Source organism: Malaclemys terrapin, chromosome 3, assembly GCF_027887155.1.
Source record: "Malaclemys terrapin pileata isolate rMalTer1 chromosome 3, rMalTer1.hap1, whole genome shotgun sequence".
Classification (NCBI taxonomy): domain Eukaryota; kingdom Metazoa; phylum Chordata; order Testudines; family Emydidae; genus Malaclemys; species Malaclemys terrapin.
This window is the reverse complement of record NC_071507.1, coordinates 98,838,295-98,855,443: the sequence shown is the minus strand read 5'-3', so window position 1 is coordinate 98,855,443 and position 17,149 is coordinate 98,838,295. Positions and strand designations below refer to the sequence as shown.

Here is a 17,149-nt window from a genome sequence, read left to right as displayed (position 1 = left end):
GGGCCATGCTGAAATACCTTAAGATATCTATATATACACGTATAATAATCTAGGATTATATACGTATTCACAGCGTCCCAAATACTGCAGACCTATCTGTTAATGGCGCTTTGCAAGAATATAAATTCAAATGTGTAATCTAATAAAAAGATTATTATTACTACACAGGGGTGAAAGTAACTCAGGACACTTACTGGTATGGGGTGGGGGCGGCTCTGGCCCCCGGAAGGGGCAGGGCCTGGAGTGGAAGGGGCAGGGCTAGGGGTCAGTATCCCCTAGCCAGCCCTTCCAGGCCGCCTGGTCCGTGCCACCCGGGGTTCCCGTGGCGATTTAAAGGGCCCGAGGCTCCGGACGCCGCTGCTGCGGTAGAGGCATCCGGAGCTCTGGGCCCTTTTAAATAGCCAGCCCCGGGACAGCTGCTCCCTTTGCCCACCCCCATTCCCCCCGTCAGCAGCCGAGGGGGGGGGGCAAAAGGGGCAGGGACCTTAAAGCGCTGCAGGGTCCTTTGCCGCGGCAGCGCTTTAACATTGCTGCGCCCCCGCCCCTGTTGGTGGCCCAGCGCAGCCGCTTTAAGGATGGTCCTTTGCCACGGCAGCGCTTTGAGGATCCTTAAAGCGCTGCCGCAGCTAAGGACCGTCCTTAAAGCCCTGCCATGGCAGTGCTTTAACGTTGCTGCCCCTTCCCTTTTCTCCCCACCCCCCCCCGGGTACAACACATTTCCGCTCTGCACTTCCTGTCAATTTCTATGTCAGTGAGTTAGTGAGCAAATCTGTAGTGCTACATTGCAAGTTCCTGTACCACAGGTTAACGAGTCCTGTGTATTAAATAGGTAGCACTGGGAGGCATGGCGCTACCACACGTTAAGCGGATTCGTGCGTAAATGGGTCTGTACTGTAATGCCAATTACAGAATTGTATTATTTATTATTATTATAGAAGTAGTATAGATATGGAATGAGACTAAGTTAATATTGCTTTTGGAACTTTTAACGTTTCTATATTCTGGCTTTTTGGCATGGTAACACAACAGAAGATTGTATTATTAGCATAAGCTTTTGCAATTAGTGTCCTTGCTTTTTTGTTGTTGTCTTTAATAAAAGTTGCTGGGGTCAAAAATATTACCAGTGCTTAATAATGTTTACACTTAGGTCCTGATCCCACAAGCTGATCTGCATAGATGAACAGATGCATGGAGTCCTATTAACTTCAAAGGAACTACACACAGGTGTAAGTAAGGGCCTTCCCATGTGGATCTGCTTATAGAGACTTAAGAATTTTCATTTTTTATGGTGAATGGGGAGGAGGGTCAAGTTCTGATTGTCTGGCTTGAGATGTTTTCTATTGGTTTTCATTGTGATGGCTTCCCCTAAAGGAATGGAGGAGAGATATTCTAGGTGGGGCTGGTAGCACAGCCAGTTATTAATTATTGTTGCCCAATATTTCCCATTATAAGATTCTGTTTTCATTTGCTTAAACTTTGCCAAACTTAAAGCCCTTGGGCTGAAACTTTCCATAGTGGGTGTCTGCCTCCGGCTGAAGATTTTTGGAAAGTTTGAGACAAAACTGTTCTGCCATTTCTTAGACCAAGTCTAGGGAAAAATACTTAGTTCTGCTAATTAAAACAAATTCTGGAAACTATTCCATGGTTTGGGACTTGAAATTTAGCAGAGAACATAGTGGTCTATGTGATAGGGATGTGTCTTTTGCTGTTCCTGTGAAAATCTGCACAAATTTGGCCAAATTATAAGCTTTTATAAATCTCAGTTCTCACATGTTAGTAGAGACAACTTAGAGGTTAGCAGCTAAAATATCTGAACATTCCATCCTCATTGAGTGTGACTGGGCTTCTCACAGCTCCTGGTGGTAACCAGACTGGGCATGTGCCATCCACAAAGGGTGACTGAGCATGCTTCAGGTGACAGAGGTGAAGGTGGACTTTCCCTGTAATTGCTGCTCTTGGGCCAGGATGTGATCAGGCACCAAAATTGAAAGCAGAGAGCCTGTCTCTCCTATGCCCTCACTGACTCCCCAGCTGGTGCCCCGGCAGCATTGAGGAGGAAGCCCCCTGACAAGAATGCAGACGGGACAAGAGCTGGGCTGGGGGAGATGAAAGGAGTATATTTGCACAAGAAGCCTGGTGAGACTGGAATTTGGGGCAGCGGGGATGAGGGGGAAGACGTTGCTTGTGAGTTTAGGAGGAATGGGATTGGAAGCTGGGTGTGAAGGAGATTGGGATTGGCTGGGCAGTGAGATTGGGAGCTGGGGGGAGCTGGGGTTGAAAATGGAACCCATTGCGCCAACTTTACACCGTTACAAATTATAGCAAAAGTAACCCACTGCCTCTTCAGCATTCCCACAGTCCCTGTCAGCATGAGAAGCAGGAGAGCATCAGGGTTGAAAAAAGAATGTGGTTTTCCCCCCTGGCAATGTAAAACACTTCTTTTGTATCTTTTCTTTTTTTCCTTTTCTCTCTTAGTTGCTTTTTTTAAATTTCAGCTTTCCATAAATGAACCCATTTGTACTCAAATGTGCTGTATTAGAATGCTGCTTTTGCGTGTTGAATTATATGTGCTTTGACATAATATTTCAAGAGCTTGACAGGCATGTCATGCTTGATGATTAAAAAAGCATCAATGAGGTGGGTACTTGTCATGATTGGATCGCAGCAGACTCCATCTTTAGTCAAATGGTAATGGAATGGCTTCAAGAGAAATACATGAAGCACAATGTGTTGGAACAAATTACTGATCCTTGCTGACGGAGAAAATAAAAAATCAAAATCTCGTTGGGTAATAAAATACAAATATGATAGCACTCCTTGATATTTTTTTAATCCAGGACATAAGCAAGTAATCAATGTGAAATGAAAAGCTACATATGGCACAGAGTGGTTGTTTCGCTTTAAGTGAGGATTACCCAGTGGAGTTGTGACTGAGACAGAAAAAGGAATATAGAGTGAAATGTTTATTTTGTATTTATGCAGTAATGTGACAGGAATAAGCTAGCCAGATTTCTTCCTTGTGCATTGTCAGGGTATTACCTCAGTATCGAAGTTATTGACCTGATAGTATTAAAGCCTCCAATTCAGCAATGTATCTAAGCACACGGTCAACTGTAAACTCATGATTAATCCCATTGAAGCCAGTGGAACTACCCATGTACTTAAAATCAGGAATGTGCATCCTAAATATTAGGTATTTAGAAATTTGGTCACCCTTTTTAGCGTACTCAGAAGAGGAGGGCTCCCCACTTGGACAACCGGAATCTTTAGCCAGGGGCTCTGAATATTAACATGATCCTGAATAACTTATGTATAGTGTACTATGTTATCATTTTATTGTATCTTTGCCTTAATAAAAAATTTTCAACAAATTAGGCATGTGCTTAAATACCTTGCTGACCAAGGGCCTCGATTTTCATGCTCTTTCAATGAAATGCTTTATTTTTGTTTCAGTTGATCAACTCAGATAGGTGGTATCTGAAAGCTTTAGGCCAAAATTCATATGGGACAGAGCTTTAAGGTCTTTATAAAATGTTTCACAAATAAGCTAGTTTTCTCAGTGAAGTCTTTTACATGGATTTAATTTTGTAAAGGCAAATCAGCTTAGACAATAAAGGTTTTTAGAAGTTGCATCTTATGGGCTGTAAGTGTGTTAATTAGTTCATCTCTCTCTCTCTCTCTCTCTCTCTCTCTCTCTCTGGAATTCTTTATATGTACATCTGGGGAGAAATGCATTGCAGCATCATTGCTGCCTTGGGGTCGGCAAAGCTTTAAGACAATCTTAGCCCTGTGAAGTGTTGCTTTATTCCTCAAACATATATGTGAATTGCAACAGATGTGTTTAAGGGCAAATTTTTCCTTTCAAGACTTCTCAGCAGGCCATGCCTCTAAAATTCTTCTTTTCCCCAAATTTGTTTCTCTGTGTATAAACAACAGCATTTGGCATATGATGAGGGCTTGTTGTACCTTCAGCTTCCACCGCTTTGCCAATGGCATGAGGTGATCTGCCTCCTCTTAAATGGTGCTAAGGGAACTAACTTGGCCAGACAGCATTATTGGCGCAGAGATCAGCTTTGCTTCACTTGTAACATGATTGTGCACTTTAGAGTTTTCAGGCAAAAACAGCTGCCAGAAAGGAAGGGCTGTGTTTGTGATAAAGACCATTTCATGAAGACAAGAGTTTGTACATTGCCTCTTTCTGCTGAATTAGCACTCAATTATGCTAAAGAGTGAAGGCTTTAAAGAACAGCCAGGTCGAACCATAAACTGGATATTGGCAGCACAATAGCAGAGCGCAAATCTCATTCTGGCCTGCCTGTGTTCTGCCAAGATGTGCACAGCTACTTTCTAGACACACTATGTGGAATTCCACCCTTTCAGCTGATCATAGGGTGACTAGATATCAAGTGTGGAATAATCGGGACAGGGGAGGGGGGATAGTTGCCTGTATAAGACAAAGCCCCTAATATTGGGATGTCTGGTCACCCTAGCTGATCATCAACTTGTCTTGTGTTAAAGTATTAATTAAAATATATTGGAAACAGTTAGTTTTAGAGCATGATAAAACATGATCAATACCAATCTAGATTGACTTTAAGAAGAAACTTTCTACCATAGGTAGGTTACTAAATATGTCCTTTATGGGATTTCTACACTTTCCCTTCAATTTTCTAGTAGTGGCCACTTCTGGAGACAGGATACTAGTAGAGATGGATGGATCTCTGGTTTTATCTGTCATGGCGATTCCTATCTTTAATATAAATTTGTAATAAATTGCATGTAAATAAGTTACCTTCAATTAATTTTCTTCTCTGCACTTCGCAAGACAAAACACAGTCCTTCCAAAGGGACTAATTCACTAATGGGCAGCATGAAAAATCCTGGCTGTGAATAAAAGATGATTGAAGGAAGAAAACTTTTTATATATAGTTTTTAAAAGTATCTGAAATCACTTAAATTCTATTTTGTTTGCACTTTTTTAAACCGTAGGGACTTATAAGTGCAAGTAACATTCTTTCACAGTTGATATAGATCCCCAGGCAAGTTTTCATAATGGAAATTTTGAGATAATTTTAACTATAGAGAAACAAACTGTGCAGCTATAACTTTTAAATGTATAATAAGTAGACTGGAAGGATTAATCTAGTAAAACATAAAGGATAAAAATATTGTCTATCTTAAAAAGACTTGTGTATAATCACTGGTGAAAAATGATCTTATCCCGTTTGTGGGAGATTATATTGGACTTTCTTGAAGGGAAGTATCTCACTGGTACTGGGTAAGCAACATATCAAAACTGCTATTCCACAAAAACCCTTTTATTTGAAATTCTGTTCTTTTTGGTGGTAAATTATTACTATTTAGTAGGAAGTGTGAATGTGATTCCATGCCCATAAGTACTCTATAGAGAATGCAAACTTTAGTACTCTATAGAGAATACAAAAATACTTTTTCTAGGATAGGTGCCTTCTTTTTATTTATTTAGTTAGTTTTATTTATATCCTTTTTTTGTGTTATAGCATTTCATAGTCTTTTTTTTTTACTGTTTCTTAAGTGCATGTTAGTTTTTCCACTGTAACTTCTTACATTTATGGGTCTATCTCAGACTTTCTTTTGCAAACATTTGCTCTAGCTTAACAACATGAAGTTTAAAAAAAATTGAGCTCCTTTTTCAATTCTAAGTGTACAAAGATACAAATATACAGTTTTGTGACTTAAGACGTTCGGGGTTTTTTTTAGGAAAAAATCTACTATCAGTTTTTTTAATCAAAAATTGAAGCTTCTCTTTTAAATGTAATTATAAAATATGCTCTTATTGAACTAAGTGCAAAATATAATTGACTTTAGTGGAAGCAGGAGCAGGCCCATAATGGGTAGGAATATTACAGGAGAAGGGAGGAAAATGGACCGTGCAGCATCTCACGCTGAACTGGTTCCCCTTTTCTCCAGAGGCCGCACTGGTTGCTCAGCAGGAGAGCCGCAGAGAGACTGCTTAGGCTTTTCCAAAAATGAAGCAGCCTGTTACCATGGTTTCATGAACCTCAGAAGTAGCCCTTCTAAAAGGAATGAAAAACGCACAGTCTTCAGGTTAAGCTGCAACAACAGATTTTCCTTGTGATAGTTATCTGGCCTCCAGTGGAAATTATAATCCAGAGGAGACTACCATCTCATAACTACAAATGCTGCACTCTAGTGTCATAAAGATACCCTCACTGAGAATTTAGCATATGTAACAAGTCAGATGTTTTTATGTCATGATTTTTGAGAAATGATTCAGCATATTAAACATTAGGATAACTTTCAAATTGGAAAACCATCAGTTTTTCAAAGTCATGTGTCAAGCAGCTTGTCTGACATAACCTTTTTTTTTTTAATTGTCCTTTTGAGAGACTACACATAAATTGTTATGCTGACAAGAACTTTTCTTTCACAAAGCTACAGGTGCAGTTAAAATTGAGCTTACAGTGCAGGGATTGGCAACCCTTGGCATGTAGCCCGTCAGGGAAATCCGCTGGCAGGCCGGGATGATTAGTTTACCTGCAGCGTCCACAGGTTCGACCGATCGCAGGTCCCATTGGCTGCGGCTTGCCGTTCCAGGCCAATGGGGGCTGCGGGAAGTGGCAGCCAGCACATCGCTCAGTCCGTGCCGCTTCTTGCAGCCCCCATTGGCCTGGAACGGTGAACCGCAGCCAGTGGGAGCTGCGATCGGTCAAACCTGCAGACGCTGCAGGTAAACAAACTGTCCCGGCCCGCCAGCAGATTTCCCTGACGGGCTGTGTGCCAAAGGTTTCCGATCCCTGTTATAGTGGAAACTCTTACAATTTGAATTACAGTGACTCCATTATCACAAGTAGATTAGAAGATGGGCTCATATTTAGATGGGGAAAATGCAGAGAGGAGAGGGATGTGGGAAAGAGGAGGTTTTGCTTCTGACAGCTTTAAAACAAACTTTATATTAAATTGTATGTACATGCTATCATATATGGATTTTTTTACAGTTCTGTAACATCTTTTATCTAAGAATATAAAAGCTTCATGAAAGTTATGTTTTTTGTTTTGTGTTTTGCTTTGTTTGTTTGTGTGTATGTGCTGGAGTTTTCATAGACTTACATGGCACGGAATATGGGCAGACTTATTTTTACTGTAACTGGAGCCCTGTTAACTGGTTTTATTGTTTGTTTATTTATTTATTTTCCTGACTTGGGTTCTATTCATTTTCTTACTGATTTTCACAAAGAGTTCTACTATGCAAATATGTAAGTCCACAATTGACTGGAATGGCTCTGAAGAGTTCACTGTGGTTTCTTGTGTGAGTAATACATCTTTGGAAAACAGAATTAGGTCATTGGTACACACATTTTAAAACTGATTTGATTCAAGCTGAGGAACTGAAACAGTTTCTTTACCCCCTCAGGGTGGGAAGAGTGTTCTGAGCCCTGGGAACTCTCTCTTGACTTTTCATTTTAGGTCGTGTGTCATGACTAGTGTGCTTCCTAGTGTCCTTTCAGTTGAAGATGATTAGACCTAGCTCCCTACAGAGATAATACACTTGCTTCCAGCTTCCCCAGGGAGCACCACTTTCAGTTCCTTCTGTGAGTGAGCATAGGGCTGAAAATGAATTTTCAACTGGCATCTCCTTATTGTAATTTTTTAAACATACATCTGAAATTAAACACAAGCTATGCAATATATTTCTCTCATTGTGCTTGGAAATTCACTAATTTTAATAATGTTAGAATTTACACTTCTTTAGCACCTTTCATCAAGAGTGTTAAAGTGCTCTATAAACATTAATTAAAGCCTCTCCTAGCCCTATGAGTTAGGGGAAGTGATTTACCCATTTTTACAGATAACTGAAACATCAGGAAAGTTGAAAACAAATTGCCAAGAGTCAGTATTAATATTAACCCCCCCTTGCTTTTGTCTAGATGAGACCCTTAAAGACTAGGTTCTTATTTATCCTGAGGCCCCTTTATACCACACTGGCATTATAAAGGGGTCTTAAAATGGGCGTAAATATAACTCACACACACTTTAAGGCTCCTGTACACTACCAGAGTGGGGTGAAGGGAGTCTTGGTGTAAATGAGAATCAAATCCTTAGTGTTAAAATCTCAGTTACACTGGTATAAATTCAAAATAGTTCCATTAAAGCCAATGTAGTTACTCTGGATTTACACTGGGATACTAGAGTAGAATTAGATCCTTAGTGTTGTTTGAATATAATGTTTCTTACTTAATACAGAGATTCTGACAGGAAAAATGTCTCAATATAAACAAAACTTTATGACAGTGAGTCACATAAGAATTTCACCACACTTTTAAAATAAATGTATGAAGTAATGCCATATGTAGTAAATGTCATGTTGTTTAACCATATTTTAATACAATGAGGTTCAGCCTGAGTCCAGGAGATAGTAATCCCATTAAAGTCCTGTGTGATTACAAAACTATTTTCAGGAAGGGGAAAAATGACTTGATAACATTTGGCAATGTTGAAGCATTGGACCTTGTTCCAGAAACTTTTATTTCTTTGGATCCAATTATACAGGAAGGGAACCAGTCTTGGCACGTCTTCTGAGAGGTTACGAAAGATCTCTTGGTCACTTTGATTGGAAGAATTTTTTGACTGAGACATCTTGCTTGAATTAAACAGTTCCATGGAATTTGTGAATTATGCCTGGAGCATTCACAGAAGTGACTTCATCTTATGTTTCATCATTTCAATAATGAGCTTAAATTCACTGTTCTCTCCACTCACACTGATGTCACTGTACTTAAGTAAACATATAAAACATACAGGAGATGGGAGGGTGAAGGCAGACATCGATCTGTGAATATTAGAGGGAAAACTAGAAGTTACTGACCATTATGGTTAAAAGTGATTGAAGAAATAAACAGTAAGGAAGTTTAGGAAGTGTGATATTTCTCTATCTACAATATTTATAAGGACTCTTTTACTAAAGTATCTGAGCATCCCACAATCTTTAATGTATCTATCTTCTCTACACCTCTCTGAGTGAGGAATGTATTATTATTCCCCTTTTATTGATGGGGAACTGAAGTTCAGAGAGGCTCAGGGCCAGATTTTAAAAAGTATTTAGGTGCCTAAATATATGCATGGGTATGTATAGGTACATGTGGGATTTTAAAAAGTGCCTAGGGTACCTAGCTCTTGCTTATCTAGTCTGCTTAGCAGCTTCTGTAAACCCTTCTAGACATCCCTTTAGGCACCTAAGTATATTTGAAAATCAGGTCTCAAGTGCCTTGCCCAACACCATATAGGAAGTTTGTAGTGGAGCAGGGAATTAAACCAAGGCCTCCCCAGTCCTGGATAGTACCATAACCACCAGAGTATCTTTCTTCTCTACAGCTAGTGCCCTATTTATAACAAGAACTCTTCATCAACTTCTTTGGTGAAGCCAGTGAAATGGCTTGGTTGGTCAGTCTCATCTAATTGGGGGTAGTCACTGCTAAATTGCAATGCTTTAAGAAAGTTCTCTGGCTCTACCCAAAGCCTGAGGATCAATGATTGTTTTACCACTGAGTGGCTGGATGCCTGAGGTCAGGATTTTGGTCATTGAGCTACATACATTTACTGCATTTGGATAAGATAGGTTTTTCATTTAACACACAGTCACCTAAATAGAAAATACAATTAAGTTTTTATGGTATTGTACCAAATGTAGAAGTTAGGCCAACTGCTTTATATAAAGTTTTTAAAATCTTCCATTTAAAAAAACTGGAGAGTTAATTAAAACCATAGTAATATTTATGTTTCAAAATATATTTCTCACTGTACTGAAAACCACATTTTCTCCATTCATAGTCTTCAAATCAACAGACAGCATATTAAATCAATTACATCCTTTTGACCAGTTCTGCCGTAATAAGTATCAGTGGCTATGTAAACTCTAGTAATGTAGAAATATAGAGCTCAGACCTGAGGTCCATCTAGTCCAATAGTCTTCCTTTGACTGTGGCCAGTACCAGATGCTTTTGAGGAAGATGTAGGATCCCCACAATAGGCAGATACGGGATAATCTGCCCTCCACATTAGGTTGTATTCTGATCTCTAATAGTTAGAGATTGGTTTAATTCCTGAAGCATAAGGTTTAATTTCCTTCAAAAATGTTATCTATAATTGTTAAACATGGATATTCTTGATATCCAATCCCTTTTTGAGTTTTAAGTTCTTGGTCTCAACAAATTTGTGGCTTTGAGTTCCGCAGCTTAATTACATGCTACATGGAAAAAATATTTCCTTCTATTGCTTTTGAATTTCCCATCATTTAATTTCATTGACTGTCCCCTTGTCCTTATGTTGTTGGACAGGGAGAGCAGGAGATCCCAATATACCTTTTCCATTCCACTCATTACTTTATTTTTACCATGGCTCTTTTTACTCATTTTGAAGGCAAACAATCCCAATCTCTTCAGTCTCTTCTCACATGAGAGTTTTACCACACACTTGATCATTCTCATTGTGGAACTTCAGAGGGTGTTTAAAGAAGAGCACTTTATATGATTTTACCTCTTCATAGTGCACTAATTATAATACTGCCCTTTTGAAGTAGGTGAGTGGATTTGGAGTTGCTCCATAATAATATATGAATATTGTATTTTGACTTGATTATTGGGATGTTTACTGTCTGAATACATTGGCTGAATTTAACAGAGAGCTGTTGGGAGCAACAAGGAGGAAGAAAAAAAATGGCTCAGGGTAAGGCACTTCTGTACAAATACTGGAGAGCTGTTACGGGATGATGCCAGGACAGAAAAAGGCCTACAAAGACAGGAGATCAAAAGAACACTGGCAGGTTAAAAGAACACACCCTCAGGAGGAGCAGAGGAATTGCTTAACGAGACTGTGGGTGTCTGTAGAAGTTAGACACCATCAAGGTTAGAGATAGGTTACTATCGGGAGACAATAAGCCTTCAGGAAGGATAGATATATGAGTAGACTGTTTTTTGTTTTTAAATCCTTTAAAAAAATACTTTTGTTCCTACTGTTAAAATAAAAAATATTTTGGTTTTAAGAAGGCTGTCTGGTCACTGTATACTGGTCACAAACTCCTGAAAAGAAGAACCACTGGTGCTTGAACCAACTTGAACCTGCTAGATAAGGATGGTTGGTACACAGGGTTTGGTCTAGAAATGGGAGAATTGTGAAATTCTGCCCTGGGATAGGTTAAAGGTACAAGGCCTGACATCTTAGGGAGTGCATTCAGAGAAACCTGGATGGAGACAGAGGTGTAGCTAGCCCTGCCACTATGACAGTAGGTAGATTCTCTCACATGATGGTACAATCCTAAAATGCTTAGTTTTCAGTTGGAAATTTCGAACTGAAGGTAGCGGAGGTGTTGTCTGAGTAAGGATGTCAGGACTGGGCCTTATGTAAATAAAGCAAAGAGAAAAGCCATTATTGAAGGATTCTAAAACTAGCAACCCTCAGATACTTGATATCAGCAAGAGGTGCACCACTTGAGGGTTACCTGTGTCATATTAGAACCAAGTTATTTTATGAAAATTATGAAAGTATACAGCAAAGAGTTGGTTGCCTTTAATGAGGTTAGAATGGGATCCTGTATTATAGTAAGCTAATGATTCTACTCTAAGATTTCATATGTATGAAATTCCATATTTCAGTTCTAATCATTTGAGGAAAATAATTTATTATACATGTGTTGTTATGATATGATCATTTGACTTCATTTTCTTGCAGGGCTGTAACATATACTGCTGTAAGTATTCTGTGTAATAAAGAGTTTTGTAAAAGATTTAGTCTGATGAGGTGAGTGTCATTTTTCAAATGCCTTGCCTAGATTAGTTTTTCCAGGGAGTCCAATAACAGGTATCACTTACAACTTATTTTCAAGCCCCTTAATAATAATAAATAATTAATAGTATCTGTACTGTAGAAAATGATACATGTATTATAGTATGCTGAAAATTCTGCACTGTAAAGTATGAACATAATTTTCTCACTTATTAGATACTTTCCATGCAGTGCACAAATCTCTTATGTGGCTGATGTTGTGGTTGGCCCTATTTTCATTTATATTTATTACATAGCTTTGTCTCAAGAAAATATTTTGATTGGATGGTAAACATGCCATGGGGGTAGATAATCAACAGGAACCACACAATTCAGCTGAAATTGCTGTTCAGAACTTTAAACTATCTACTTCATCTCACCGCAATACAAGAAGGGGAAAAAGTCCCCCACATTGAGACCCAGGACAAAAGCAGTATGTCTGCTCCAGGGACATTGTTTTTGTAAGATAATCACCCCTTAAGGGTATAGTAGCATTTGGCTGCATTATATTCTTTTTAAACATTCAGGGGATATGTTTCTACTTCAGTAACCTCCCTTACCACCACTGCTTCTGCTATACTGCTATAAAATTAGATGAGACCGAAATTAATATCATTACCAGGAGCTTGAGACAGCTGTGACCGGGTGCCTGGAATGGATCACACTGAGAATGCTACACTCAGGGCAGACCACAAGAAGCAGGGCAGGCACCCCCCCAAACTGGTGGTTTATTCCATAATTAGATTCACCAAACCAATAACAGAAGCTTCTGTAGCACCACACTGGTTAACAAGAAGCCAAACACCATCCCCTTTAGGCATTCCTGCCATTGGCTCCCATCCAGACAAACATGTTTAATATAGTGAGAGGTTACTGAAAACCCAATTCACCATATCTGTGAGTCTACCAATCCCAAAGGATCAGACGCTTACCCCCAGATTAATATATATTTCAGATCTTTCCCAAATATCACACAGTCAGCCAATCCTTAATAATGAACTAAAGATTTTATTAATAGAAAGAAGAGAGTTATTGAATGGTTAAAGAATCATATACATACAAGTGATTTTCAGTATTCATAGACCAGGAAAATAGCATTGATGGAATAGACTGCTGGCTTGCAAAAGTCTCACTGGTAACTTCCAAAAGATTGGAAGGTCCTCAGTCCATAGTTCAAAATACTCCTTTTAGTTGTAAATCCACAGTCCAGAGAATTGAAGCAGGAATGAGGAAAAATGGAGATGTCTCAGTTGTCTTTTATATCCTCTGCAATGTACATGGAAACTTACTGTCCCAAACAAAGCTCACAGCCCCTGTGTATGGAAAGTTACTGACAAAGATGTAGTCCAAGGTCACATGTCCACATCACACACCCTTACATGCTTTGCTGAATCACAGCCACTGGCTCCTTGCTGTCTGAGGCATCTATAAGAAGACTCATTGAAGAGCTGATTTCCCTTGATGGACCATCACCACCTGAATGGTCCCTCCACAATTGAATGGTTCATCAATGGGCTGGCTAGATGGGGATGTAAAACTACCTTGTGGGTGTCCTCCAAGAACAAACACATTATTCATAATTTTAGATACAGATGTGATACATGGATTTAACCAGGATAATTATACTTGATTGTAACTTTTTCATTGACTCCTTACATGATACACTTTGTACAAGATTTGTTGCAGTTGTATAACAGTGGTATCAATAATGATTTAAATGGTTACCTTCCTTCTCATACAACAATAGAACAGCTAAAACTTCTTTTCAGGCTCTTGAAAATAGCACTAGAAATGCTTGTACAAAAATATATTCACTTAGCAATCATTGCATACTGTGGTACATCTAATGGAGTTAAAAGTTTGTAGGATAGTTTGAGATCAAGTATGTCAGAGCTATCAGGCTCAAGATTAAGGATGCTCTTCACATGGCTGTAGTTTGCTTTTGCTCAGTTAGTCTGAGTGTGTGGGTAATTACTCCATCAGTCATTGAATAAGTAAGATATTGTGAATTCCACGATTCTACATAAAGGATGGTTTTGTGATTAAGGAGCTGGATGGGGATTCAAGAGATGTGGGTTTGGTTCCTAACTCTGCCACAGGCTTCTTAAAGGACTTCTGCATCTCATGTCATCTCTCTGATCGTCAATGTCCTATCTGTAAAATGGGGATATTAATACTTCCTTACCTCTATAGTAGGTTGTGGAGAAGAGCGTTCATGTCTGGGAGAGATTCAAGTACTACAGTGAAGGTGGACATATAATTACCTAGGTAACTAGACAACACAATTCTCCTCATGGCATGCTCTAATGGAAAATGCCCTCAAAGCCACAACAATCCATTATTTCAGGACATTTGGCAGCCATTTTATCTCTTGTCTTTGTACAGTAACTCCTCACTTAAAGTTGTCCTGGTTAACATTGTTTCGTTGTTATGTTGCTGATCAATTAGGGAACACGTTCATTTAAAGTTGTGAAATGCTCCCTTCTAATGTCGTTTGGCAGCTGCCTGCTTTGTCCACTGCTTGCAGGAAAAGCAGCCCATTGCAGCTAGCTGGCGGGGGCTTGGAACCAGAGTGGACTGGCAGCCCCCCTATCAGCTCCCTGCTCCCCTAAGTTCCCTGTGCTGCAACCGCCCAGCAGGCTATCAATTGCAGGCTATCAACTGTCAGCAGTTCAGCTGTCCCTCCCCCCACTGCCATGTGCTGCTCCTGCCCTCTGCCTTGGAGCTGCTCCCAGAGATTCCTGCTTGCTTTGCAGGAGGGAAGGGGGGGCTAATGTCAGGGTGTCCCTCTCCCTCCTGCTCCTGCAGCCCACTTACCCCTTCTCCATATAGAGCAGGGAGTGGACATGGATGGAGAGAGACAAAGAGAGCTTGGGGGGCAGCAGCTGCTGTCTCAACTTCCTGATCCACTTAAAAAGACAATGCACTTAAGAGTGGGTCAGCTTACTTAAAGGGGCAGTGTGTATCTCTCTCTCCCACACACAAGGTGTGTGTCTGTCTCTGTCTGCTATGCTGTCTCCCCTCCCTCGTGTTCGTGCTGCCTTGTGTGAGACGCTACATTAACAACAATGTGTTAACCCTTGAGGGCTCAGCCGAGTGCTAGTACATCATTTAGCAGTAAGGCATTCCCTGGGAAATATCTCACCCTCTTCCACCCTCTAACTTTATCACCTCAACCAATCTTCACAATCATCATAGCTGTGAACAGTATTAAATTGTTTGTTTAAAACATATACTGTGTGTATATCTATATAATATATAGTTTTTTGTCTGGTGAAAAAAATTTCCCTGGAACGTAACCTCCGCGACCCCCACCCTTTACATTAATTCTTATGGGGAAATTGGATTCACTTAACATCATTTCGCTTAAAGTTGCATTTTTCAGGAACATAACTACAACATTAAGTGAGGAGCAACAGAGGGTCCTGTGGCACCTTTAAGACTAACAGAAGTATTGGGAGCATAAGCTTTCGTGGGTAAGAACCTCACTTCTTCAGATGCAAGACGTTAAGTAAGGAGTTACTGTACTTTGTTTGAACAGGGTTCACTGAAAAGTTATCTTCAGCCTGCTTGCTTCTCTCTCTCTCTCTCTCTCTTTTTCATTTGGGGGAAATCTGACTGTTTTTTAAATGAGCACGCTCCAGTCTCCAGGAGAAGGTATTCTAACCCAGCATTCTCTAGCCAAGAGAATACAAGCTGGAGGCACCCATCCTTTCAAAGTGAGAAGCTGCAGCTTTTTAAACCTCTCTATCCCTCTGTGTACCTAGTTCTCCTTCCTACTCATAGCCATGGCTGCCTCCTAACATCTCCCATTGTACCTTTCAGTACTGCTATCTATCCAGTCCCTTCCCACTCCACCCACTTTTGCCTTTAAAGGTGTTCCCTGTTCTTTTCCCTCTTGCTCCTAATCACTTCTGCTCTCTTACACAATGGCCCTTAGCAGTGAGTGAGGAAGGAAGGTGATATGCACTAATGCCACATACTGAAGCAAGACCCCCTGATTTTTACCATACCTAAGTACTTTGCGTATCTTAAATCGACTCCCCCCTGTAGTGTAGATGTAGCCTTAGTAAATATACCTACAAATACTGAACTCATTTCTAAAACCAATATTTACTGAATACTGTATCTTATTGCAGTCAGGTAATGAAAATGCTTATTATAATGCATACAGACATGGATGCAATGCTAAGTAGAAGTCTATGCCGTGCATTTCCCATTTTAGTGAGGTTTTCAAAATCTCAGCTTTAAGATCATAAGAATGGCTATCCTGGGTCAGACCAATGGTCCATCAGCCCAATTTCCTGGCTTCCAACAGTGGCCAGTGCCAGAGCTTCAGAGGGAATGACAGAACAGGATAATTTATCAAGTGATCCATCCCCTGTCGTCCACTCCCAGCATCTGACTGTCAGAGTCTTAACCCACTGCTCTGGGTGTCCCTATGTCCCTGACCATCTTGGCTAATAGCCGTTGATGGACCGATCCTCCATGAACTGATATCATTCTTTTTGAGCCAGGTATATTTTTGGCCTTCACCACATCCCTTGGCAATGCATTCCACAGGTTGTTGGTTGTGTGAAGAAGTGCTTTTTTGTTTGTTTGTTTGTTTGTTTGTTTTAAACATGCAGTCTGTTCATTTCATTGGATGACCCCTTGTTCTTGTGTTACGTGAAGGGGTAAATAACATCTCCTTATATTCACTTTCTCCACACCAGTCATGATTTCATAGACCTCTCTCATATCACCAGTTGGTTGTCTCTTTTCTAAATTGTACAGTCCCAATCTTTTTAATCTCTTCTCACATAGAAGCTGTTCCATACCCCCAATCATTTTTGTTGCCCTTCTTTGTACTTTTTCCAGTTCTAATATCTTTATTGAGATGCAGTGACCAGAACTGTATGCAGTATAGGCTCACCATGGATTGACATAGTGGCATTATGATATTTTCTATCTTATTTTCTATCCCTCTCCTAATGGTTCTTAACATTGTTAGCTTTTTTGACTGCCGCTGCATTAAGATTGCATTAACCTAGATTTTATATTAAAATATTTTGTATGCAGAAAGTTAGATTATGTTAATACATGAAATGTCTGTGTTATTATATTGGTCTATTTCCAGTGTTCTTATTTTATTTTATTTATTTTGCATTATGGCTTTAATTAAAGATTTGTTTATAGTTGGTTAGCAAGGAGATTGTTTAGTTAAATTTTTTTGCAAATACAAAAATGTTGGTTTTCCATTGGTTTCATAAGGACTTTATTTCTGGTTTTTATTGTTCTTTCATAATAAAAACATTGTACAAAGCATCATTACATTTAACTCAGAAATTTC

General features: G+C 39.6%; 1 protein-coding gene across 3 annotated transcripts in view; it reads left to right on the top strand.

Moving 5' to 3' along the window:
* SAMD5 (sterile alpha motif domain containing 5) overlaps window positions 1-17,149 on the top strand; it is a 216,113-nt gene that overhangs the window by 82,011 nt on the left and 116,953 nt on the right. Inside the window, exon 2 of one of the 3 annotated variants that reach the window (XM_054021825.1) lies at window positions 1,148-1,226. The exons of the other annotated variants lie outside the window; for them this stretch is intronic. Coding sequence (XP_053877800.1) covers window positions 1,148-1,180 — 33 coding nt within the window. The 3' untranslated portion in view covers window positions 1,181-1,226. The remainder of the gene's footprint in view (window positions 1-1,147; window positions 1,227-17,149) is intronic. 3 annotated transcript variants of the gene reach the window in all.